At 32.8% G+C, this 26,436-nt stretch overlaps 1 protein-coding gene across 1 annotated transcript in view; it reads left to right on the forward strand.

Moving 5' to 3' along the window:
- Window positions 1–13,130, forward strand: part of LOC124362855 (E3 ubiquitin-protein ligase RNF19A-like) — a 63,058-nt gene extending 49,928 nt beyond the window's left edge. The window contains 4 exon segments of the mRNA XM_046817714.1: window positions 5,866–6,025; window positions 6,702–6,852; window positions 11,091–11,383; window positions 12,619–13,130. Of these exon segments, the coding sequence (XP_046673670.1) occupies window positions 5,866–6,025; window positions 6,702–6,852; window positions 11,091–11,383; window positions 12,619–12,823 (809 nt within the window). The 3' untranslated portion in view covers window positions 12,824–13,130.
- The last annotated feature ends 13,306 nt before the right edge of the window (window positions 13,131–26,436 follow it).

The following is a 26,436-nucleotide window of genomic DNA, read 5'->3' on the forward strand; positions in this document are numbered from 1 at the left end:
ATTATTTGTAAAATTATAATTTTTCAAGAAACTGACTTTTACTCAAAAAGCAATTTATATTTAATTATTTAAGAAAAATGATTTCATATAATATACAAGTATAAATTGTAGGTATCCAAATTTCAATAAGAGTATCAGTGGCAATGTTTTCTAATAGTTTTTTTGCCACTAGATATGATAGCACACGGATCGTTTAAATTAGAACTGACAGCTTCTTTTTATTATTTCTCAGATAAACCTTTATCAGTAGTAGTAAGTTAAAGAACATAGTTTCCACAGTCTTGTAATGTTTTTATTTTCTCCCTTTTTTCAGTTGACATAAAATTAAATATTTATTGATGGACCTCAGAAGGATTATTTGTATTATTTTTATGTAAATACAACTCATTGTTTGACTATTGAGGGTACTTTTTGCTCCCTTCGCCCTTTAACAAAGGTAATGACAGTCCAGAACATCAAAACTCTTAACAAGATTAGTATTATTATATGGTAATAATATGGTGGGGTTAAAGAATAAAACTTTTTATGTTGAGTTCTTCAATATTGGATTAAAAAATGTTACTGCCAATGCAGAGAATTACAACTGGTCTAGGGTTAACCCACTGATCTAGCCTCGCAGGGATTACTAGTGTAGTAGTAGGATAGACTGGGCCTGGACTCATCTTGGATTTGGCAGTAGTTCCAAGTTATCCTGGCAGATTATGTGCCAGTACACTTTCCACAGACCTTGGAGAGTTGTAGTCGTATACAGTCTTACTGATTGTAAGCATCAAGTACTAAGTATTTTGTAGTTGTAATTGATTTCCAATACTTTTCTCTGCTCTCACTTGCAGTGTTTTACACCTAAAGTTACAGTCAGCCCTGCTCCCAATATTACTACAAGCTTGTAGTGTTTTACAAATACTTTTTATTATTTATTTGTGACTGTCATTACTGTTTTTCTCTGTCATGTGGCTAGAGGCTAGCCTGTAAAACTTAAGCAAATATGAGTAACTCGTTATTTCACTAAGTAATAAATTCATGGTTTCATATTGTAGATTAAATTTCTTTGCACTTCTTTTATTTTCCAAAATTATATATGAATCCTGAAAAATCTGTGGCACTTAAGGAGTGAATAAAAAAGCTATAATTCGTGCTTAAAATTTGTATTATACTTTTAATAATCTATAAAGAGTTGTGAGTCTAAACATACTTTGCTAATAAAAGTAAAGTAACATATGAACAAACTAGATTATAAAAATATGTAATTACCATAAATATTAAACAATTGTTGAAAATAAAAATTAATATGCCAGAAAACTCAACTAATTCAATGGTTTAACGGAAAATTAATAAGAAATCTCATTTACTGCTGAATTTAGGTAGTGAAAGCAAAGTTTGATGCCTCAGTCCTAATTTACTGTTTTTTTAAGTAACTAATTATTTTTAAAACCTGCTTGTAATTTATATATATTATTATATAAAACAAACTGATACCTCAGTATCCACTGTACAGAATAATGTTCAATTTGATTACCATTGATTTATTAATGTTGAACAATATAGGGTTCATCTGAGTAGATTCGGTTTTCCCAATATCTTAGTAGGGATTCGCACTCAAATAAACTGATCAGTATTCATTGTACAGAACCGTGTTCAATATGATTACCATTGATTTAGTAATGTTGATATATTATATAGTGTACATCTGAGTAGATTCGGTTTTTGCCAATATCTTTGTTGGAAGAGGCACTCAAATAAACTGATCAGTATTCATTGTACAGAACCGTGTTCAATATGATTACTATTGATTTAGTAATGTTGATATATATTATATAGTGTACATCTGAGTAGATTCGGTTTTGCCAATATCTTTGTTGGAAGAGGCACTCAAATTAACTGATCAGTATTCATTGTACAGAACCGTGTTCAATATGATTACCATTGATTTAGTAATGTTGATATACAATATAGTGTACATCTGAGTAGATTCGGTTTTGCCAATATCTTTGTTGGAAGAGGCACTCAAATTAACTGATCAGTATTCATTGTACAGAACCGTGTTCAATATGATTACCATTGATTTAGTAATGTTGATATATATTATATAGTGTACATCTGAGTAGATTCGGTTTTGCCAATATCTTTGTTGGAAGAGGCACTCAAATTAACTGATCAGTATTCATTGTACAGAACCGTGTTCAATATGATTACCATTGATTTAGTAATGTTGAACAATATAGTGTATATCTGAGTAGATTTGGTTTTGCCAATATCTTTGTTGGAAAAGGCACTCAAATTAACTGATCAGTATTCATTGTACAGAACCGTGTTCAATATGATTACCATTGATTTAGTAATGTTGATATATTATATAGTGTACATCTGAGTAGATTCGGTTTTGCCAATATCTTTGTTGGAAGAGGCACTCAAATAAACTGATCAGTATTCATTGTACAGAACCGTGTACAATATGATTACTATTGATTTAGTAATGTTGATATGTTATATAGTGTACATCTGAGTAGATTCGGTTTTGCCAATATCTTTGTTAAAAGAGGCACTCAAATTAACTGATCAGTATTCATTGTACAGAACCGTGTTCAATATGATTACTATTGATTTAGTAATGTTGATATATTATATAGTTTACATCTGAGTAGATTCGGTTTTGCCAATATCTTTGTTGGAAGAGGCACTCAAATTAACTGATCAGTATTCATTGTACAGAACCGTGTTCAATATGATTACCATTGATTTAGTAATGTTGATATATTATATAGTTTACATCTGAGTAGATTCGGTTTTGCCAATATCTTTGTTGGAAGAGGCACTCAAATAAACTGATCAGTATTCATTGTACAGAACCGTGTTCAATATGATTACCATTGATTTAGTAATGTTGATATATTATATAGTGTACATCTGAGTAGATTCGGTTTTGCCAATATCTTTGTTAAAAGAGGCACTCAAATAAACTGATCAGTATTCATTGTACAGAACCGTGTACAATATGATTAGTATTGATTTAGTAATGTTGATATATTATATAGTGTACATTTGAGTAGATTCGGTTTTGCCAATATCTTTGTTGGAAGAGGCACTCAAATAAACTGATCAGTAATCATAATACAGAACTGTGTTCATTATGATTACCATTGATTTATTAATGTTGATGATATATTATATAGTGTACATCTGAGTAGATTCAGTTTTGCCAATATCTTTGTTGGAAGAGGCACTCAAATAAACTGATCAGTAATCATAATACAGAACTGTGTTCATTATGATTACCATTGATTTAGTAATGTTGATATATTATATAGTGTACATCTGAGTAGATTTGGTTTTCCCAATATCTTAGTAGGGATTGGCACTCAAGTAAAACCGATCTGTATTCATTTTACAGAACCCTGTTTAATATGATTACCATTGATTTAGTATTGTTGAAGTATATATGGTGCATCAGAGTAGATTCGGCTTTCCCAATATCCTTGCAGGGAGGGGCACTCAAGTAAAGCTGATGTGTCATCAACATGTCAAGTGATGTGAGGAATTCTCCACACTCGACACACACAGTTCAGTGCATTGTTAATAGATAATTACATATAACATTGAGGTTGCTTTTATTGTCCTTATTGAATACCTTTAATTTTTAAACAATTCATTGTTAGACTCATAAATTAAACAAACATATTATCTTACCAATATAAACAAATAGTAAACATTTATAAAAACGTGTTTTAAAAGAGTAAGTATGTGACCAAAACCATGAAAGTTTTTTTCAACTTGTGTAAAAATTTGTAATACATATTAAAGTAAATTAACAACAGTACTTGTGAATTTAGAAATTGTTCATTAATTACTAGTTTTCTTGTTTGGTTTCTTTACTATCAAAATGTTTATTGCTTTATATTTCTTTTAATAATGAAGTCATAAATTTACAAAACTGTAAAAAGCACTGTTAAAAAATGTAGTAGGAAGTAGTCATTACCACATAATTTTATTTATTTTTATTTCTTAACAAGTTTGATTTTTTTTAATTGAAGTTTATTGATATTTGTGTGCAATAGTTGTGTCTCTGTTGTTAAAGGATATTTAATATGTCCATTATCAGGTTGTTATATGCATTTCTTCTAGAATGTTATTTAACTGTGTGTCATGTTGTCAATTATTTCAAATTTATAACAATTAAACAATTTGGTAGCTTTTTTATTTACTTTTATTTATTTAGATTTTTTTATTTTGTTATTTTTATCTATTTTTTACTAGAATGTGAAAAATGGGCGAAATTAAAAAGACAATCATGAGTGTAGCTTAAAATACATTGGCTATAGACTAAAATAAGAAAAAAACTCCTATTTTTTACCCTGACTTAAAGGAGCAGATCCACACTTCAACCTGTTATAATTTAACTGATCCTTAAGAATAATGCATTTAAAATAATGTATTAGTTATTATCTCCTACCTTCTTGTGGTTTAAAAATCTTATATGTTTTCCAAACTATTTGTTTATATTTTCAAAATGATATTTTGTTCAGTTTTGTGCTTCTGACAAATATCTTGAAAATTAAAGGGCCTACAATAAAAAATTAAAATTATTTTAAAATTTTGTGTTTAGTTACTATTTTATTTTAAACATTTGATTTCTTCTAAAGTTGAGCTAAAAACACATTTATTTTAATATTGTTCGTAATATAATGTACTGTTTAGATGTTAAATGAATTTTAAGCAAAAACGTCAGTCAGGCAAAGGATTTAAAATGTCAAAGATGATATTTCAATTTTTAAATAGACTTTATTGTGTTTATTCCATCAAAAGTATTTAATTGAGGTTTTTGAAGAAAAATAAAAGTTTTAAAGTAGTCATTAAAGTTATGGTTCCTTATTTTAAACAAATATTTTCTAAAGAAGAACCAATATATCTATCTTATCTATAGAAAAGTTCCAGTATTTGTATGTTTTCTCGTTAGACTTCATAAAAGTATGTTAAGGCCTAGCTTGTTAGGCTTATTTGAAATATTTTTCTTCTGCTGAATACATCCTCTCTCTTTATGAGTCATTACAATGGTACAATAGGTAGTCTGGCTCAGTAGAACTGATTAACAATTACAAGTGAACTGTAACTACATATAGGCTAATAGGTACATACTTTTTAGTAATAGTTCACAGTGAAGATTCACTTATGTGTTTCAGTACAAATATACGATCATCAGAGTTGATAGTACATAGATAGTTGTTAACTCCATCAAAGTTGTTAAAAGTTAAAACACTATATAATTCAACACACATAAAACATGAAATGAATGACCACAAATCGATAGGCCGGACTAAACAATACCACTGCACATAGGTGACTGCAGGATTAAGTTACGTCAGTGTTGTTACTGTCGTTAAGTCTGTTATTAGTGTGGCAGTAATCCAGTGTTTGTATAACTAACTAATTTCCTTTAAAGATAACTATATCTTCACTTCTTTATCTTTGGATTTAAATATATTTACAGTTAATATTTATTATGGTAAATAATTCAGTACAGTTACTAATTAAATTATTAAGATAAAGATAATATGCATCAATGTAAAATAACACAAAGGAAACTGAATTGGCTGGTTTACTTCCATATTATGGAATCTTTAGAAATGTATTTTTATATCCAGGTAATAGTGACATATATTACAACCACGCGATAGACTTGCATAACAATGGTTTGAAATGTCTTTAAATCAAATTAATAGTAACCTTTAGAATTTTATAAATTGTTCTGACTCTTAATTCCTACCTCATAAACAGAGAGAGGGAGGAGGGTTTGGACACTGTCAACGGTTTCAGTTAAAATAATCCTATAGTTGCTTGATTAGTCTACTCCATTGATCTTGTGTTGTGTAGATGCAGACACAGTGAGTCATCCTGGAGGGAACCCTTCGATTGGTGAGGCATCATTATCGCTGGGCAGCGGAAGTCAGCTGGAGCGGGAGGCAGACAGAGAGTCTGCCAGTATGGTGGCATTGGCAGGCAGCATCATCTCCTCCCTCCCAGGCGGACACAGGTAAAGTGGCCCATTCTTCTGACCATATTACAGTGGGTTCCCAAGCTTTTTAAACCTGTACCTCCCTTAAGTCTTTTAAGGTTGACAAGTTTTTTGGGAATGAATTGCAAAAAAGGCTGTGTTTTAGTGGGTGGTCAGTGCCTTAAATGCCAAGGAGTTTACTCGATTTCTAACATAAGTTTAGCTAAAAAATCATTTTTAAATTTTGTATCTGAAGTAAAATTTTTCTCACTTCTACTATTTAATAGACGTTCTAGCAAAAACAATTGTTTTCATGAGACATGCTTAAAAAATAATAAGTTAGGATAAAAAATTAATTGTATAAATTTTAGTGTATTTAATTTTTTTCAGTTTGATCTCTTGTATATACATAATCATAAACTAAATTTATATGTTATAAAAATGAAACAAATTTGAAGTTTATACTGTTTAAAGAAGTGAAATAATGACACTTTGTGTAAAAGTGATATTAGGTTATTAACAGTTAGGTTTACATAGAGGTTAGAGAAAAACATCCAAGTTGAAAAACGTAATTGTTTGTAAACATAATAAAGGCTTAATTGTAACACTTTATCTTTAGACAGTTGAAAAGAAAATCTCTACCTTTATTCATTTGCCATTTGCCATTATTCTACTTTATTCAATATCATTTTATAGCAGTGTGTTGTATATTTAGGCTGGAGGTGCAGGCAGATGTAGCCTCCAACCAGAGGTTCAGCCTGTGGAGTGAGACGACGTCGGCTGCTACCAGTGTCTCAGAGAAATCCCTGGCGGATGACGGAGGAGCATCAACACGTGCTCTTGCTGGCTCTGTCCTTAACTTTAAGGTGAGAGCGAATGTCAACAGTAACAAATAATGTATATACCAACATTTGGAGCGGCAGAGATATTATGACAGTGCACTAGTATATACGAAGGTCATATTACTATACAGTGCTGAAACTTGATTTCCATGCTATTTGTATATGTATTGATTTCAAACAAAAATCAGAAAGTAAATTTTAAACTAATTTTTGTTCTGATGTTCCATTACAAACGACACAATAAAATACAATGCTGTGCGATTTCCAATTACGTTTGCAACTTGAGGTAGCATTGTGAAACACATATGATAGCCCTGTGCTGTATTAATCCTCTTTCATTTTACAGCATTTAAGTTGATTTAAAATGTGCATAAAGTACCCTTGTCATACAAGGGTCACTAAAAGTTTTGAGATACCAGCAAACATTGCATACTGAAATAATCTTGTTATTCTTATCTGATTGTCCAAGTATCAGTACCTGACACAGCAACATGGGTTCTCAATGTACTAGTGTCGTCTGTTTAAAAAGATCAGTTTCATGGAGTTAGATGAGAGAGCATTTTCGAGCTACAATTTTCTGTGGTCTTAAAGTCGGTTTGTCTCAATAGGAGTGTGTTGAACGTCTCAAAATTGCTCCTGGTTCTAAAGCACCATCCTGTGCTACTGTTTTAGGTGGTATTCAAATTTTGAAGGAGCAGTAGTTTGGTTCAAGATGACAAATGTTCAAGAAGGTCATATTCTGCTGTCACTCAAGTTCACATTCTGCTGTCGTTCATTGGTTGTGCAAATGTTGATTGGGTATGTGCAATGATCCAAGAGGACAGGCACTGCACTTATTTAATGATTGAAGCATCCCAAAATATTAGATCCGCAGCATTGTGAATAATATTTCATGACTTTTTAAAATTCAAAAATTTTTTTCTCAATTGTGCAAATTTTTCTCAACCTTACGATTTGACAGATGAAGAAAAAAGTTGAACATGTGAAAATCCGCCAGCAGATCTTTCAATTGCTTAATAATTGTGGTCAATGGATTATATCCAGAATTGTCACTGATGATGAGATGTACATACCATTTTATGACATTTCAACTTCGAGTAAAGTCTCGCAAATGGATATTGAAGGTGAGCCGTCCTTCACAATGTTCAAGAAAGAATGAGTGGTGAAGAAAGTAATGAACGCTGTTTTCTTCAGGAATATGGGACTGGTGTAGGCTATTAAGCTAGAGGGACAAATAACTGACATAGCAAGTTGGTACATCAGACAATACTTGTCACAAGTTCTCTAAGACTTGAACAGTAGGTTAATTTTGCTCCACAATAATGCCTATTCTTACACTGCTGCAAAAACTTACAAGTTTTTGACTGAAAATGCATCAAAACAGCAATCCCCTTATTCACCCACTCTTGCTGTGTGTCACTCCTGGTTGTTTTTCAGTCTGAAGATATTTTTTAATGTAAAAACCCTGCTCAGCCAAATTCCATGGAGTGACATGCATCATCATCGAACTGTATAAAAGAACCATTATGCAAAATGTCAAGACTACAGGTCGGTGTGTTTTCGAGATATTGTGCGGACAGAGAGCCAAAATGAAATTTCTAGCCAGCTCAATATGTGGTTTTTGAGTAAAGATATCCTTATAGACACAAAATAATACTGGCAAAACTACTTGTTTGTAATATTTGACTTTCAAATAATGTGTTCATGCATCTCTAAAATGGTTGTAATTTAACCCTTTCAGGGCCAGGACCAAATATGAGATGTTGCAAAATTTTTTCACATCTCATATCCCCTTGGGACTAGTCAAAAGTGCCAGGCTAAAATTGGCAATTTTGCAGTTTCTTAGATTGAAATTTATAATTTTTCATAAAAATTAGAGAATGACTTAAAAGTTGCACCAAATTACTCGTGTGTGTATATATATATATATATATATATACACTATCAACACAAAAATATATAGATGTAGTTTTAACCCTTCATGCGCTGTTGACAAATATAACCATCAATGTTTACTTTGCTCAAAACGCTGTTGACAAATATATTCGCTTTTAAACATTTAGTATTATTGTGAGTAAGTAGTTCCCAGTTTTGCCGGTGGAGTGCAGCAGCTGCTGGAGCATAAATCCCTCAATAGAAAAACACAGTAATAGTTGTCCCCGCCTCCCGGTTGTTCCCCAAGCTGCAAAATGGCGGCACACTACCCATGCCACTGCCTGTTTTGCCAGACACTAGCGCTACTGACGAACTAACTCGCCGGTTTAATTCGTTCGCGGACCGGGAGTGGAAGTGTTCTGCGTACGTTGTCAAATTGGTTTTTGACATATTGGGAAGATGTGTTGTGTGTACACGCAACAGTTTACGCAAGGAGACCATTTACGTGTGCGAGACATGCACCGCCCGGCTGAACCTGCACCCGGATACGTGTTTCAAGACGTACCACACGTTGACGATACCTTACAGTAGGAATCACAAAAAAGTGCAGTTGAGGGAGGAGCTTATTTGGCGCGTGACCTTGGAGCAGCCAACAAGGACTGAGCGACGTTGCCAAACTGTTCCCCGCTGAAACCAGTCGCTACGTGCCGAGTCACGGTTTGACGTGTTGTGTGGCAACGTCGCACGAGCCATTCCATTTTATTGGTCATCGCCAACTGCACTCTTTCGTGGCTCCTACTATAAACACCGTGATGGCTAATTTTAGAACTTTTGTATCTATTAATGTTTTATTTTAACTATACTATAAATATAATACACTATAATATAATGTTATACACGATAGTAAAATGTCGTTCAACATTTCGTTAAATTTTGTGTATTTATATTGTTTTATAAAGTTAAATAAACGTATTAACAAATATTATAATTTTTTCGTCCCCAAAAGTCTTTTTATATGGTAAGAAACTCAAAAACAACATTAGCGTTGACTTTATGGAAAAAAAAGATTTTGAGGTATATGTAGCGTTTAGGTATGGTGCGTCCCAAATTGCCGTAGCGCGGGAAGGGTTAAGTAATTTAAAATTTAAGAAATAATGTTTTTAAAAGATAACATAAAATTTTTTATTTTATTTTTTGAAAATAACTAAAAAAGGAAAAATAATTTTACTGTGGGAAGCTATTTTATTATATTGTACATTTTTAGAAAGGAACAACCATACAAAATTTTGTGTTATTTCTCTCATAAATAAATTTGTCATGACACATTTTGTATAAATACGCATAATTGTACTTCGCAACATTTTATAAGTGTTAAAGCAACTGACTCTTACATTGCAAGAAACTTAAAATAAATATTCACGTTATGAATATTCACGTTATGTATGTACCGGTAAACAGATGATTGTAGGATCCATAAACAGTTTCAATACAGTTAAAAAGCACTATTTACCAAGAAATATTTACACAATTTTATTTGAAATTTATTTACACTTTTTCTATTTACTTAATGTGCTACTTACAATTTCACTCCCGTGACATCGCAAATTGTCAGTCATTGTAACTATTACACACAATAGCTGAACACGTAACAACTAACACTACCAATATTTACAACCACAATATAAAATAATGAAGAAGAATCCAGCATATAATAGTACGATTACACTAAAGCATAAAGAATTAACAACAATAGATCGAGTCAGCTGATAATTTCATGTGACAATTACGAAATAAAAATGCACAGACCTCCAAAATAAAAATGATATTCATATTAATTATCTACAAATATACCAGGGAATAAAAAAACATAAAACTTGAATCATTTGACATCGTATTTATTTAAGAAAACGACGAATATCAAGGAGACTATATATTGCCGCCTGGCGCTTTTCGCGTATAGATCACCGACGGCAATATTTTGCCGCCTGGCCCGGAAAGGGTTAATCAGTAAAGGAATAGATTTGTACAGAATCAACTAATAATAAAATAATTCTCTAATGAGATAAGAGTTAAAGGAATTTAAATAAAAATTACTATTTAAAATAACACATTAAAAACAGTTTTTCATGAAACAGATTAATTTCAACATGATTTGGTTTACTGAAGAATCAGCCTAACATTTCAACAGTTGCAATAACTAAGTTTTCAAAAATGGTGTGAATAGAACTAGAAACATCCAAAATTTGTTCTAAAAATGTAGAATTACCATAATTTGCATTTCAATACTTACATGATAAAATTGAAATGTTTATATATGTTGATAATACACTAAAACAAAAAAAACCAAGATTATTTATATACATTCTATAAAGTTGTTTTGTTTGCAGGTGGATGGAGGGTCACTTTCCAACTATCGTGGACTGAGCACAGATACACCAGTGGACTCAGTGTCAATGCGTAGTGATGCCAACATGTCACTAAGCTCACTGGAGGAGCTGGCATCAGGCCTGATGCGCAAGGTTGCGCGGCGCAAACTACCAGCAGACAGCGGAGAAGATGGGGGCTCTGAGCGTGTGCGTTTTGACGACCATGTTAGCTTTATAGAGGCTGAGCGAGGACATTGCAAAGTTACCAAGAAACATTCGGGCAGTTCCACTGACTCTGTTACATCGTCTTCAAGGTTTGTTCTGAGATAATCGATGTATTTTCAGTTTAATATGCTCTGATATGTATGATATGTTAAAAAATTATAGATTTGTTAGGTTAACCCTTTCAGTGTCAACGTCCGATTTGACCGGACGACAAAAGTTGGCCGAAAAGTGCCGACGTCCGATTTTACCGAACGTTTCGGGAAAAAGTCACTAAAAATTGTAACCTTTAATATTTTTAAATAATATCATATTGAAATGTTTGTGAAGAATCGTTCTTTTCAAAATAAATTGTTATAGTACACTTCCAATCAAACTTTAAATTATGAAACTCACATATAAACATTTTTGGTTGCCATAGCTACCAGAAACAATGTGACAATAGTTTCTTAAAAGTTGTATAACTTACTCATTATTGAAGATAATAATATAAATTTTTCAAGATTTACAGACAATTGCATACACTTTCCAGTGATATGGACTAAGAAAAGGATATGAATTTTTTTGGTCATAATAATTTGGTTGAAAAATGAAATTAAAAAATATTTTTGAATTTTTTTTAGGTAAGTCCGTTTTTGGTATTCCTAAATTTAGTGTTATGGTAACTTTGTTATTTTATGTTAATTAAACAGAGTTTTCAGAGAAAAATAAAAAAAGAATCATGTTGATAGCTTATTAAATAATCGAACTGTGAATTTTTTACTAAAACCTTGCAAAATGCCTGAAAAAGGGCTGGCACTTTTAGGTACACCCACTAGAAAAATACCTGGCACTTTTCAGTATACCCACTCAAAAAATACTTGGCACTCAAAGGGTTAAAACGTTAATTTAGTTTTTAAGTCGTAGAATCCCACCTTTTAGTTTTAAAAAGTTTTGTATTCTTTCAATATTTAAAAAATTATGAACATTACGGTCAAGTTCAATTTGAATTTGGTATTTTTACAAGGATTTAGCATTTAGTGGTTAATTTCAATACAGATTTTTTTTCAATATCAGTATGTTTAGTGACAAAGACAACACATAAAGCCATCAGCAGAACAAGTAATTATTGTAAGTTGGCTAATGTCAACATACAGCAGTGTGTTAGTTTCTTGACACACTTATGATTGATTGGTAAACTGCAGTTATGAATCTTGATATTTGTAACTCAAATTTAGTGACACTCTCCACACTTACATTAAGGCTGCACCACATTACTATATAAATATTTATTTTACAAGCGAGTGGTATTACTTGAAATGAAATTATACAATATGGTTTGTTGCAGGCCTAGTATATCAGCTGTATCTAGTCTTCGTAGTCTTTTCTTCCACTCGTCTGAGTCTGCGCGCGCAGACATGTCCCGGCCAACCACCTCCAAGGGGGAGAGCTCTCGCCCCGTGTCTGCCAAGGTCGACACTCCTCCCTGTCTTCCTGTCATCCCTGAGCCTCTTACTGCTGACCATGTTACCATTTCTATCCCTGAACCTTAGAATATTGATTATATCCTTTTGATTCTGGGATTGATTAACGACGACTTATAAAGTTTACAAGTTCGAAAAATGTATATACGGTTATGTAAAGTTAAGTATTTCATGCTTCCTGTAATATTCTATTGTTAGGCCTAAATTATCCTGGAATAATTAATATAAGTTGACTTAAGAAATGTTAATGGTGTTGTAAATTAAATGCTTATATATGCGTTGTGTTATATTTATTGTTTATATACTTTATAACTAAAATGCTCATTACTTTTGCATTATAAGATGTACATTTATTATAATAAATTTATTACTAAGAGGAGTGATAAAAATTTAATTTTACCTAATTCCATCAACTGTTGTGAACATTCAACTATCAAAAAGAAGTTGTTTATGACAGATTACTTTTTTACAATGATAGAATTTACTACAAACATAGAAGTAATATAGACCTCTGGACCTCTCAGATGACAATCTACAATTAGTTGTATATAGAGCCATCCTTGTAGCTGACTGTATTGTGTCTCCGTTTGTCACTCCAAGAGCTCAGGTTTGAAGTTTGGTTTGGACACACATTTTACATGCTGATAATAGTTTTGAGTCTAGCCTGAAATAATGAGCCACAGTTCTGGGGTATAAATCACATCATCTAGACATAAAATACAGTCTTGAGAGTTGATTGGATATCAAATCCTAGGTCTCAAGAGGTTAAGTGATATCAAATGCCATGGATTAATCTTCAGTTTCAAGTATAATTAACTCATTTTCTTGCAAAAGCTTGAAAGTGTGATACTAAGGTTGTTCTAAAAATAAACCATGTACATAATAATTTATGTGTTATATCTTTAACCCTTTAACTGATGGTCTTTTTCCCTAAAATGCTAAATTTGATATTATTATAGTTTATTTTAACTCTGAAAAGCTATTATTATGATTTAATAATAAATCCTATCTAAAAACATAAAATAACACAAAAATTGAGTTATATTTTCAATAGGAAAGACAAAAAATGCAAAACAGAGGTTTTGGGTGTAGTACATTATTCAAGAATCTACCGATGTGGTTAGCTTCCACTGAAGCCAACCACCGTTAGTTAAAGGTGAAACCTCCCGGGAACTTTACCACTGACCAGTGATACTCCTATAAAAGGAGTCGCCTCTAACATTCTCTAACATTAGACCTGGCAATTGAAACTTCATCTCCAAGGTTAACTCCTGAGTAACGCCTCCAAGAGTAGCAGAGTAGTGCTGTAGGCCACAAAGCCATCCTGACGATGTTTTGAACGTGCACATAGCTCACTTATGATTTGCTCCAGCAGTGGTCACTCACTTATTGCTTTGGCAGTGTTCTAATACGTCATGATCGTGACTCTTAGTGCTTATAGGGTTAATGAATTAAAATAGTTTATTTTGATAATGATTCAAATATTTTAAAGTGTTTAATAATTCAAATTATAAATTTGTAGGGTGGTTAACATGCTACCATCAAGTGATTAGTCTTACAAAAATGTTAAGAGACACCTTTCTTAAGTAGTGTGTGAGACGTTAATCTGAGTTTGGTGATTATCAGGTAGCTATATGACGTATCAACACTCTCTCACACCTTCCCATTGGTATTCTCTACATACTCAGTTAAAGAAAAAAACTTCTGTATTTCTGCTCATACTTCCTATGAAGGAGTTTGTATCTTTCCTAAACTTTTTAGAATATTGTGCTCTAAAACCTATATATAAAAATTTTAAAAGTTGTACTTTATGACTATAAAAATTAATCATTGTTTTTATTAGGAATGGCATGAAGAAAATGTAATATCAATACCAGAATCATTGTTTTTATTAGAAATGGCATGAAGAAAATGTAATATCAATACCAGAATCATTGTTTTTATTAAGAATGGCATGAAGAAAATGTAATATCAATACCAGAATCATTGTTTTTATTAGAAATGGCATGAAGAAAATGTAATATCAATACCAGAATTTGGTCTCTATTCTGGATTCGATACTGTACAAATAACTAAGGTAATATACAGTAAAGGTTAATTAATGTTTTTATAAAGCCATTGATTTTATTGGTAATAGGATATTGAAAATTATTTTGTTTGTATGGAAATGAGGGGCTATTTATTCAAGCCAAAACCCTGTATAACTTATTTGTGTATATGGCAGTGAGTGGTTGCCATAATTTGTTATTAAATTGGCTGTGAAAGAAATAATATCATAGTCATGTGTTTCTTTTACTACTATAAATAGTACTTCCAATCCTGGTCAAGTTAAGATTGCTCTTCCTCCCTTATCAAAATTCTCATGTCAAAACTGGCTTCTTGCCCTCTTTAATCATAAATATAATATACTAAATGGCTTTGATTTTTACCACTATAACTAATCTGGCTGGAAAAATTATCGTTATCTATAAAAAAAAATTAGGGTGAAACTACTTATATTCTTTTACTAGTGGTTACCCACAGTTTCACACACTTATGAGCAAAACATTCACAGCTTTGTTCATCAAGGTGGGTTTTAGAACACTGTTTAAATATTATTTTTAATAACAACACCTTTAGATAGATGGTTTATTCTTCACTGGTGCAATCTAAAATAAAAATTGTATAGTAACTTTAAAACTTTTCCAATGTTTCTCACCTTTTAAATCTTCCTTGGACTTATAGAAATATTTTAAAACCAAAATTATTCCAGCCATTCTCTAGGCTGACGTACATATATATAAGTATTTGTGTATATAGTATAAATGAAATTACACCTACACACACACATCTATATATATAAAAATGAATGTTTGTATGTTTGTCCTTTATGGAATCGTGAACTATTGGACCGATCATGATGAAAATTTGTACGTATATGTATTTTTCCACGGAGAAGGTTTATAAGCTATGCCCATCCCTTTCCCGATTCAGGATTCCACCCCACTGGTTACAGAAATACCCATAAGAAATGCATTGCAGCAAACATATGTTAACGTCTTTTCAAATTTTTAATCAGCTGTTCTTGTAAACATATATTACACTTATAGTTTTAAAGCATAGAGTAAGCTTAAGAGAAACGACAAATTTTGTTTAAACTGTTTTTGCAATCACTGTTAAACATAGACTTTACTATCCAGATAATACAATTCAAATTTGACGTAAAAATTCACCTTTAACTGCAATATTTATTTAATATAAACCATGCTCATGCTTGATCAGAAGAGTAATGCAGATATCATAATTACTATCTTACGTTGGCTACAAATATAAAGAATGTTATAAAATCAACCTTAGTTGTTTTTTTTGACAGAAGTATGGTTCTCAAAACTCCGTGTGTACATATTCTCTCGATCGAGACAACAAAGCAAGCTCAATCGTGGCATCGGAGATATAACTAATTTAATCTAAAATTTATTATAGTAAAAAAAAAAAATTTACTAAGTAATATAAGGACTTCGGTTCTTAAGATTTGCGTGCGAAGCCGTGGGTAACAGCTAGATAGAGGCAGGAATATGGTACATACCTTCATAATACGCCCAAGAGGCTCACGATGGAACGACTATCAATTATCTCAGCAATGTTTAGAATGTGATAGAAAAAGAATAAGTGAATATAGTGTACTGTTTTCAACGGGAAATTGCGTGCGAAGCCGCGGGCAACTTTTGCAAAAAATTATTGAAATGCGCAGCAAAGCGCGCCGGGCCCGCTAGTCTATATATATAAAAATGAATGATTGTGTGTTTGTCCTTTATGGAATCTTAAACTATTTGACCTATCATTACGAAAATTTGTATGTGTATGTATTTTTCCACGAAGAAGGTTTCTATGCTATGTCTATTGATGTAACTCGCCTCCAGGTGGCGTTGCCAAAGATAATAGTTTTCAAAGCGCCTGCACATTATAAACTGCAATTACGAGACAGTTACGAATATTTAATAGCCAAACACTATTTGAAGGCGCTAAGTTATGATTTTTTTTTTTTTCATTTTTATTATTTCAACGGCATAACCATTTTAACAAGTAAGTTTCAATTTTATCTAGATGCATAACAATTGACCAAAGAAACTAATTAGTAGACAAAAACAAAAACAATAGAATATGCAACCAGTAAACAAAACAATAGATACATAATGAAACAAATAGATATGAATTGTAAGATGCATAACAAGAAAGTATAAATAGATAACAAGTAATGTGTAACAATAAATAGATAAATATTATAACAATAACAAAGAAAGATGCTTAACAAGAACGATGCAAAACAAGAAATTAACTATTACGTAGGTAACAGTTTTGAAAAACAATAATAAAATAAAAGACTGAGACACAACACAGGCAGGGTAGGTGTAGAGACGAGCCAATAATAATAACAGCTACAGTGATGCAAGCCGGCTTTTGATTGCAGATTTGGATGCGTTAAAGATGTCGAGGGTGGATGGAATGTTGTTCCCTAGCCGCTGAATCCTCAGTATTGGGCCATTTGCTGCATAAGAGGAGGAAGCTGCGACCTTGGTGAAAGAATTCATGGCTCTGGTTCCAAACGATGCCTTGAAGTTGATTTTTTCTAGAAGGTCAGGGCAGTCCAACTCAGTGTTGATCAAACGGTAGAGAAACATCACATCCTGAATACAGCGTCTAGAACTGAGTGATGGTATGTTCAGGAAAGTAGCAATATCTTGTATGGGGACCTCTGTGTATCTATAACCAAGACGAACCCCAACAAGTCGCAAGAAACGTCTCTGTATCTTCTCAATATCATCCACAAGGTAGTGCTAGTGCGGTGACCAAACGACGCTGCAGTACTCGAGATGGGGGTCTGACATGTGCATAGTACAAAATCTTCAATGAGTGAATGTCGTTAAAGGGCTTGATGAGTCTCAGTATCAAGCCCAAGTTGCGAGCAGCCTTATTGCATATATTCCTGATGTGAAGTTCCCAAGATATATTAGATGATAAAGTCACACCAAGATCCTTGACAGATAAGCTTCTATGAAGTGCATGACCTCTGATTGAGTAGGTGTGTAAGACTGGAGACTTATTGCGGTTGAAAGTGATGCAGCTGGACTTGTCAAGGTTGAGAGTCATTGAGTTAGCTTGAGACCATACATCTACTTGTGTGAGATTGTTCTGAAGGAGTACAGCATCTTCAGCAGTGCAAATCTTCATGTAAAGCTTCAAATCGTCTGCAAAGAGAAGATGTTTGCAGCGAAGACGAGATGTGACATCATTTATGTATAGGTTAAATAATGAAGGGCCTAGGTGAGACCCCTGAGGTACACCAGACGTAGCAACAAATTCTTTTGAGATGTGTGATCTGTATCGCACTTGAAGGATTCTGTGTTGAAGGTAACTCTCAAGCCAACGGAGAAAGGTTCCTTTGAACCCATATGCTTCCAGCTTCCTTATCAGAATGGTGTGGGACACTCGATCAAACGCCTTGGTGAAATCCAGCTCTATAGTATCAACTTGTTGCCTGAGCGTTAGTGCGTCAATTATGTAATCCTGAAATAGGACAAGGTTTGTAACAGGAGATCTGCCAGATGTGAAGCCGTGCTGGTGAATGTTGAGGTGAGCTTATGCTTTGAATTGAATAAGGTTGAAGGACAAGTTTCTCAAATACCTTTGCAAAGACGGATAATATTGCAATAGGACAATAGTTTGTGACTGATTCTTTTGGCCCTTTCTTGTAGATTGGTACAATATGGCTCCTCTTTAGGGCTCTGGGAAAAATGCCAGTACTAAGAGATTGATTAAGCAGTGTAGTAAGTTAGTAGTGGTGATAGCAGATCAGCACCACTAACTACACTGTTTAATACATTAATATAATTATATTAATGTATTATCTTTAATACAAATATAATCATTTGACAAATGATGTATATTTGTCTTGAAGATAAATTTCTGGTTGAACTTATAGCTTGAGTGTTAGACCACTTTATAATAAAACACATGTACGTGTACAATGGCTATAAACATATACAGATTTTCTTGATCATGGCAACAAAGCAAACTCTACATCAGCGTTGGAAATATAATTTACTTGAGCCAGAAGTGCACATACATGGGTAACGCTTACGAAAGCGTGCGAAGCCGCGGGAAACGGCTAGTATGTATATATAAAATTATAATTAATTGTAATTTTTTAATGTTAATGTGTGTGTGTAAACAAACCATATAAAATTAATACAGTTGAACTATGAAGAATAATCAAGTAACTTTGGTCAAAGCATATGTGATATAAACATATGATAGTTTGTATTAATTAATTATTCACCACATTCACCCCTTCTTGATAGTGAATAGTCTTCTAGGTATTATGGAAGATATATATTTCTTGTAATTCATCTTTAAGGCGGGTAGTCAGAGTTATGAATTTGTTTAGTTGGTTGAGGGGAATCCATGTTTGATGACAAAGCTTATGAATTCCCTAGTTTAGATGAATGAGTACGTGGTGCAAGACGATCACGATCCAGCGGAGAGCTACTTGTCACATCCATCATAGATGTATCCTGATTTGATATTTGTGATTCTTCAGAGATATTAGTGTACGGTTTATCCACTACCAAAACATTGATCTATGTTATCTTTTGATAGTACAGCGACATTGTCTCGTTTTGGAGGTAGCTGTTTTGGGAAACTATCTTCTCATCTCTGTTATTGAGATGTATAGTTGCATAATTGGGATCTACATGTATTAGTTCGACATTGTCTACCAGCAGATCATACTTGCTCTGTCTTACATTTCTCTTCAAAAACAAAAATGAGATTCAAGTAGCCAGGTTGGTAAAGATTGGCTGTTTGAAGATTTTCTGGTATGAATAAACATTCATTCATGCGGTGTCACATTTGTAGCAGTGCATAGCAAAGACCTAATAAAATGTAAGGAATCGTTTAATACATACTCCCATTCATTTATTCTTAAATTGCGACTTTTTAGCAACAGTGTAATAGCCTTCCAGATTATGCCATTGTAACATCGATTTCCTTGAGGATTTTATGGTGTAGTTCTATTTGTGGCTATGCCTTTGGAGTTAAGAAAGTCTTTAAGATCTTTTGACATGCAAGGAGAGCCCCTGTCAGTATGAATATAAGAGGGTAATCCAAATAAACAAAACAGGTCACTTAACTTTTCCATTACTGTGATCGATGTTGTCTCATTTTGTTTACCAAGTCTGTAAACAATGTTGTATTTATAACATGCAAATTCCAAGTGCCACCTAAGTATCTTTTTGTTTTAAATTTTACTATAGTGACTATTGTGAAACATGAATGAGACAGATTTCTGGTCAGTGATGAGTCGGATTTAATAGACAATATTCTTTATTTACATATTCATAGAGAATAGTAAAAGCGTCCTTAAGACTAACAATTTTAAAATTTGTATACAATAAATTGGTCTTGTTTTTTCCATCAAACATCTCTTTCTAGATATTCTTCAATGGTGTAGAAGGGATTTTCTAGCAGCCACTTCTTTACTTCACTCCTGAAAGCCTTTGTGTTACTCTTCTTCAGATCTTCTGGTAAATAGTTCCACAGCTTTATACCCATGTATGATGGCTTCTCCTCAAACAGGGCAATTCGATGCACAGGAAGATGAAAGTTTTCAGCCCTGTGAGTGTTGTAATGATGGATGTCACGACCTCTTGGTAGTCCGTTATTGGTAGTCTTGGTAATCAAAGCTGTTGGTAGTCCGTTATTGTGAACAAAGGTAACTGCTTCCAGAATATAGAGAGCCGTGACCGTCAATATTGATAAGTTAACAAAGAATGGACGACAACTGTCTCTCTGTTATAAGCCAGTCAGTGCTCCTACTGCCTTTTTCTGGATTACTAAGATGCGATGTAGGTTGCCTATTGAAGAGTTTCCCCATACTAAGATACCATAACAGAGATGAGATTCTAAAAGAGCATGATATGCTATTTTAGCCGTTCTGATTGGTCATTGGAAGTGATGACCAATCAGAGTTTTGCCAATTTTTTAAAGCTTCAACGATAGCGTAAGCTTCTTTTTCTACTGCAGAGTGTCTTTGTTCACTTGACATCAAGTTTCGTGAGGAAAATGCTGCTGGATGTCCATTCTGCGAGAAGCTAGCAGCAATGGAATGCTCAGATGCATCTGTTTCAACTTCAAACAAAATACTTTCATCTATAGCAGAAATAGTGGATTTCTTGTTTTAAATTTTGAAGACTGAGGTAGCCTGAGATGAAACTGGGAATGTTATTGTTTGTATTAAACTTTGAAATTTGTCTGAATAGTGTGATATCCACTTAGAATAATGCAATAGCATACCAATAGTTCTTAACAAAGCTGTGTCTGTAGGCAGTGATAGATTTTCTAGTGGTTTGAGTCTATCCTGATCAGGTCTAACAGTTCTGTTATTTACCTCATAGCCTAATAGTTTTGTTAATGGAGAGAATAGCTGCTTTTCTTATCATTTATGGTAAATCCAAATTTCTTGACAGCAACAAGGTACTTATTTAGGTTAATATCATGTTCATGTTGATCCTTGTCACACACTGTAATGCCATCCAAATATAAAGAGGTTCCACTTAGATTCTCAGATTGTATAATGCCATCGATCACCCTCTGGAAACAAGCTACACCATTTGTTACCCCAAATGGAATTCTGGTAAATTGGTAAAGCCAACCACCAGCTTCAAAAGCAGTGTATTTCTTTTCATCATCTCATGGGAATTTGATTATAAGCACTAGAAAAATCTATGGTGCTAAAAACAGAATATTTCAACACTTGAGAGTCAACATGCTCCATGTTAGGTAGAGGATAAGCATCTACGAGAATAAAGCGGTTGATCTAGTCTATCACCATACGTCACACTGTTTCTATAGACTATATATGCACTATAATTTACTATAAAAGATGCGAATGTTCATAATTCTAACACAATATAGAAAGATGGCTTTCAGAGCACAAACAGAAAACTTCAGTTGAATGCAGAGTTCAATGTCCAAGCTCTAGCACAGGAGGCATCTTTAAATATTATTATTAAAATGCAATGCACAGGACAACACTAAACATTCACAGTTGGACAAAGAAGACCATACAATATTCATGGCCGACACTAATGGCTGTCATAAAAACTTAAATCACAATAATAATTAAAAAAATGTAAATAAAGTAAGAACCAATTTCTCTTGGCTTATGCATTTAAATATACAAGGAGGGATATCTTATAAAATAAGAGACCTCGAAACCTTTCTTGAAAAATTGACATTGGTGTAATTTCTTTAAAAGAACACTGTTTACAGTCTGATCAACTTACTATTCTAAATAGTATACCTAATTTTAAGATAGCAACATATTATTGTAGAAAATATGGCCAAGGTGGTTGGTGGTACTTGTATTTTGTTGAAGAATATCTTAAATTTTGTTGAAAGAAGTGTTTCGAGTATTTATTTTTAGGATTCAATATTTGAAGAATCAAGTATAAAACTAACATTAAAATTCAATCATTTTTACAATTTATAGAGTTCCTAATGCCTAATCCTAATAAAGGAGATTTTCCATGATTTTTTTAATAAATGTGAATCTTTATTTGTTGTATTAGAAAAGGAAACTAGAAATAAGACTACTTACATTACAATGGATGTAAATATAGATTTACCTGAAAGTAGTAGAGTGCCTAACCTCAGGGTCAGGTTTTAAAATTTCATTAGGCTTCATGTGTATATTAAATGTTTTCTAGAGCCCACAAGAATAACTTCTTTTTCTAAAACAAGTATTTATAACATCCTCAGTAATCAATGATTAACCGATTACAAAAAAACATATTTGTGACCTGAGGATATCAGATCCTCAGGATCTCTTTCAAGCACTGATGGAGACTAACAAATCTTGTAAAAACGAGAAAGTGCATTAAGCCTCAAAACAAAAACACCAAACTTTTTAAATGCTCTTAGTGAGATCCATTGAAATGTTCATGAGTAAATGGACCCTCAAAATAGTTTTAAAAGCTTCTTTTTACAATTTAAGTTGACCTTTGAAAATTCTTTTCCTTTAAAACATGTTTTAAAAAGATTAACAACAAAACCGAACAACACGGATAACTCTAGGATTTAAATGTATGTAGCACAAGAAAGAAACAACTTAACAAAACAAACTTGTGATTCACATTATTTTGACAATACTTTAAGAACTATAACAAAATATTAAGATAATAAAACTAAGAAACTAGATCATTGTAAGTTTATTGAATCCTCAGAAAATAAAAGTAAGGCAGCCGTAATTTAAATCTGAACAGTATCTGAAACGTGCAAAACTCTGCTATTCTCTACTATTCATTGTTAATAATAAACCTTAAACAAAAAACTAGGTTTTGGCTTTCTTCATTTTTAGTTTCGTCTATATGCCAGATGGCTGCCGCAGTCACATGTTTATTACACAACATTTGTTGTCTTACTGGAAGTGATTAATTTGGACTGTAATTAATTTATTAAATGAATAATAGTTTGAAACAGTTATGTAAATTACTAAATTAGTATAAGAATACAACAATTACATTAATTAATTATTGATGCTTGTTTTTTAAGCTAAGGTTCATTTAAATTATAATTTAAATAAATGGATTTGTGTTCAGTTATAAATGTATATATGTTACTTTAATTATTTATGAGGTAAAGTGGTTGAGAGGACTTTATAGTCCTAACTTCGTCTCTAATAAAGACATTTTTTATTTCATTCTTCAATTCTGAAATGGAAAATAATTTTTACAAAGTATATTTGAATCACTTATTTGAGAAACCACACATATCCATTTTTTATCGATTTCGAGTTTTTTATATTTATGCTATCTTTTGGGCTACAGCTATCATTTGTAGGAGAAATAACACTTATACACCAACAGTATAGAAAAATATAGCTAACTGAAATAAGAGTTTACTTGAGAAACCACACATGTACTGTAACAAGTGTGGTTTTCTCCAAGAAACAGAGATCAGCTGACTGCCATATTGTTTTTCTATCCTCAGGTGATTAAGTGAGGTTATGTTAGTTTTGATGTGGCTGTGAGGTTAAATACAAAACTGTGTAAGTTTCTTTTTATTACAATGTCAGATAATGATGAAGTTCCTTTAAAGAGAAGAAAGGGTGTTCATGCTATAAAACCCAAATGTGATGTTATTAGGGAAGCTCGTGTGAAAGGACAGAACTATACAAACTGGAAAGGTGAAATGGTTGTTTGTAAGAAGAAAGGAGATGACTGTAAGTGCACTATAAAGTGTTTTGAAAGAGTAAGTGCTAGTGATAGAGACGAGATAAATGACAGATTTTATAGTTTAAACACAAAAAAATGAACAAGATTCATATCTTCAAAGCTTGATTACAGTTCATGATGTTGTGAGACGTAGGCCTATGAATTGCGTAAACGCAAAGCCTAAGAGTAAAACCTACACGTTATCGTGTCTCTTGTAGTTCAGGTGCCTATTCCGTATGTAAAAAAGCATTTTGCAGCAATACACGGAATCTCTGACAATCGCATCAGAAGACTATACAATTTATTAACTCAAGGGAAGTCACCCATTGATATGCGAGGAAAAACAAAAACCAGGTAATGCTAAATCGGGACCATGCAATTCTAGCAATATGCGACCATATCGAACAATTCCTCTTAAAAGAGTCGCGATACAGTAACAGAGTTGTCAGGTATCTTAGTGAAAGACTTAATATTAAAACTTATGCATAAAGCTTTTTTGGGAAAAAACACCCAGATTTGGCACACGATATAAAATACAAACTATTATTACAAAATTTACCAAGAAAAGTATGGATTTTCATTTGGCAGGCCACAAATAGACACATGTGTCACCTGTGAGGAACTTGGTGTAAAAATTAAAAGCGTTCGGTTAAATGACAGGGCTAAGCTTGTAGCATTCGGTTAAATGACAGGGCTAAGCTTGCAGCAGCTGCTGAAAAATTGGCTCATATCAAACGAGCCAACAAATTTTTCAAAATAATTGATGAAGTCACAAAAAATAGTAGAAAACAGCGAAGACTCGGCTGGAGTTTGCATTGTTATATGCAAAACCTGGATCTTCCAAACATTCCCATCCAAGAGATGTTCTATTTGAGGACAACTCACCGTAAATGTGTTGAATATGCATGATTTAAAAAAACAGGTAAAGCAAATATTCTATGTGTACCATGAAGGTATGGCTAGAGAAGGATGTAATGAGGTTGCGTCATTTTTGAATGAGTTTGTTGAGGGACTCTGCCCACAAGCATAAAAAAATTTGTATGTTTTTACTGATGGATGCGGTGGACAAGGAAAAAAATAATACAATAATACGATACCTACTTTCTTTGGTTGGCAAGAATAGGTTCAATGTAATTGAAGAATTTTTCCCTGTCCGTGGCCATTCTTATCTGCCATGCGACAGAGATTTTTCTGTGATCAAGAGGAAAATAAAAACGCTTGATAGAACTTATACGTTGCATGAATATGTAGAGTAAATCATCACTTCAAGTGACAAATCAAATTTTATTGTGACTATCCCTCAGACTGAAGACATACTTGATTTCAAAACTTGGTGGAAACCATTTTAAAAAAGGAACACACTCTCCGAATCATCAAAAGGGAGGCATGTGCCGAAAGACAAGAAAGGTCCCATTCAATGTAAGCCGTTTTAGGCACTTTACTTACAGTTCCCAAAAGAAAGGGACAGTGATAGCTAAAGAGTTCATTGATGGGGTGATAGAACACAAGTTTCTCCTATCATCTGGAACAAAGCACTCCACACCATCCACCAGAAAGAGCCTACCCCCAATGGTAAGGTACCTATTAAATTAGCAAAGATTAATGATCTTAAGAAGGTATTTAACAGTTTACCACATGAAGAAAAACATTCAAGAGTTTTATAATGAAATTTATGAGTGGCCAGTAGTAGTGGGTAATCAAGAAGATGACCAAGAAGATAGCAGTTTAAATACCTGAAAGACTATAAAACTCTCTAAAAAGTATAAAGCTAACTAAACTTTGTTGAGTAAAAGATATTTTGTGAAACTTACAGCACTGTAATGACTTAAACTTTTTTGGTTTTGTATATTAAAGTAAGTTTTTACAAATTATTGTTCAATTCATTTCGCCCAACGACCTTGTTTATTTGAGAAACCACACAAGTCCAATAATAATTAATAATTTTATAAAGAATAATTCCTAACAATAATGAATGAAACCTAGCAACTGAACCACTAAATGTATAACCTATAAATATTATAACACAACAAACTCCATTAGTGGGTACACATTTTGGGAGATATTAAGTTTTATTGAGTTTTCCGAAAGTTACATTTTAAAGGATATGTGTGGTTTCTCAAATAAGTGATTCATTTCTAAATTAAGGACCGTCCAGTTACATTAACATATTGGCAGGTCTGAACTTAGTTTTACTCATTTAAGACATCTACTGACTTCTTTTGAAGCCACTGCAGTTATTTTTTAACTCCATAATTGTTTATCAGCCAGTGAATGCAGATTACTATGTCCGTGCAGTGTGCGTTCCATGTCTCCCTCCAGTGGGCAAGCATTTCCTGATCGCTATCAACAATATGGTGATGAATTGTTTTCTCACACTAGACCGTAGAAGCATACACCAACACAGAATAAAATATTTATTCCAGTTTTGGC

The sequence above is a fragment of the Homalodisca vitripennis genome, chromosome 5, assembly GCF_021130785.1.
Source record: "Homalodisca vitripennis isolate AUS2020 chromosome 5, UT_GWSS_2.1, whole genome shotgun sequence".
In the NCBI taxonomy this organism is placed as follows: Eukaryota; Metazoa; Arthropoda; class Insecta; order Hemiptera; family Cicadellidae; genus Homalodisca; species Homalodisca vitripennis.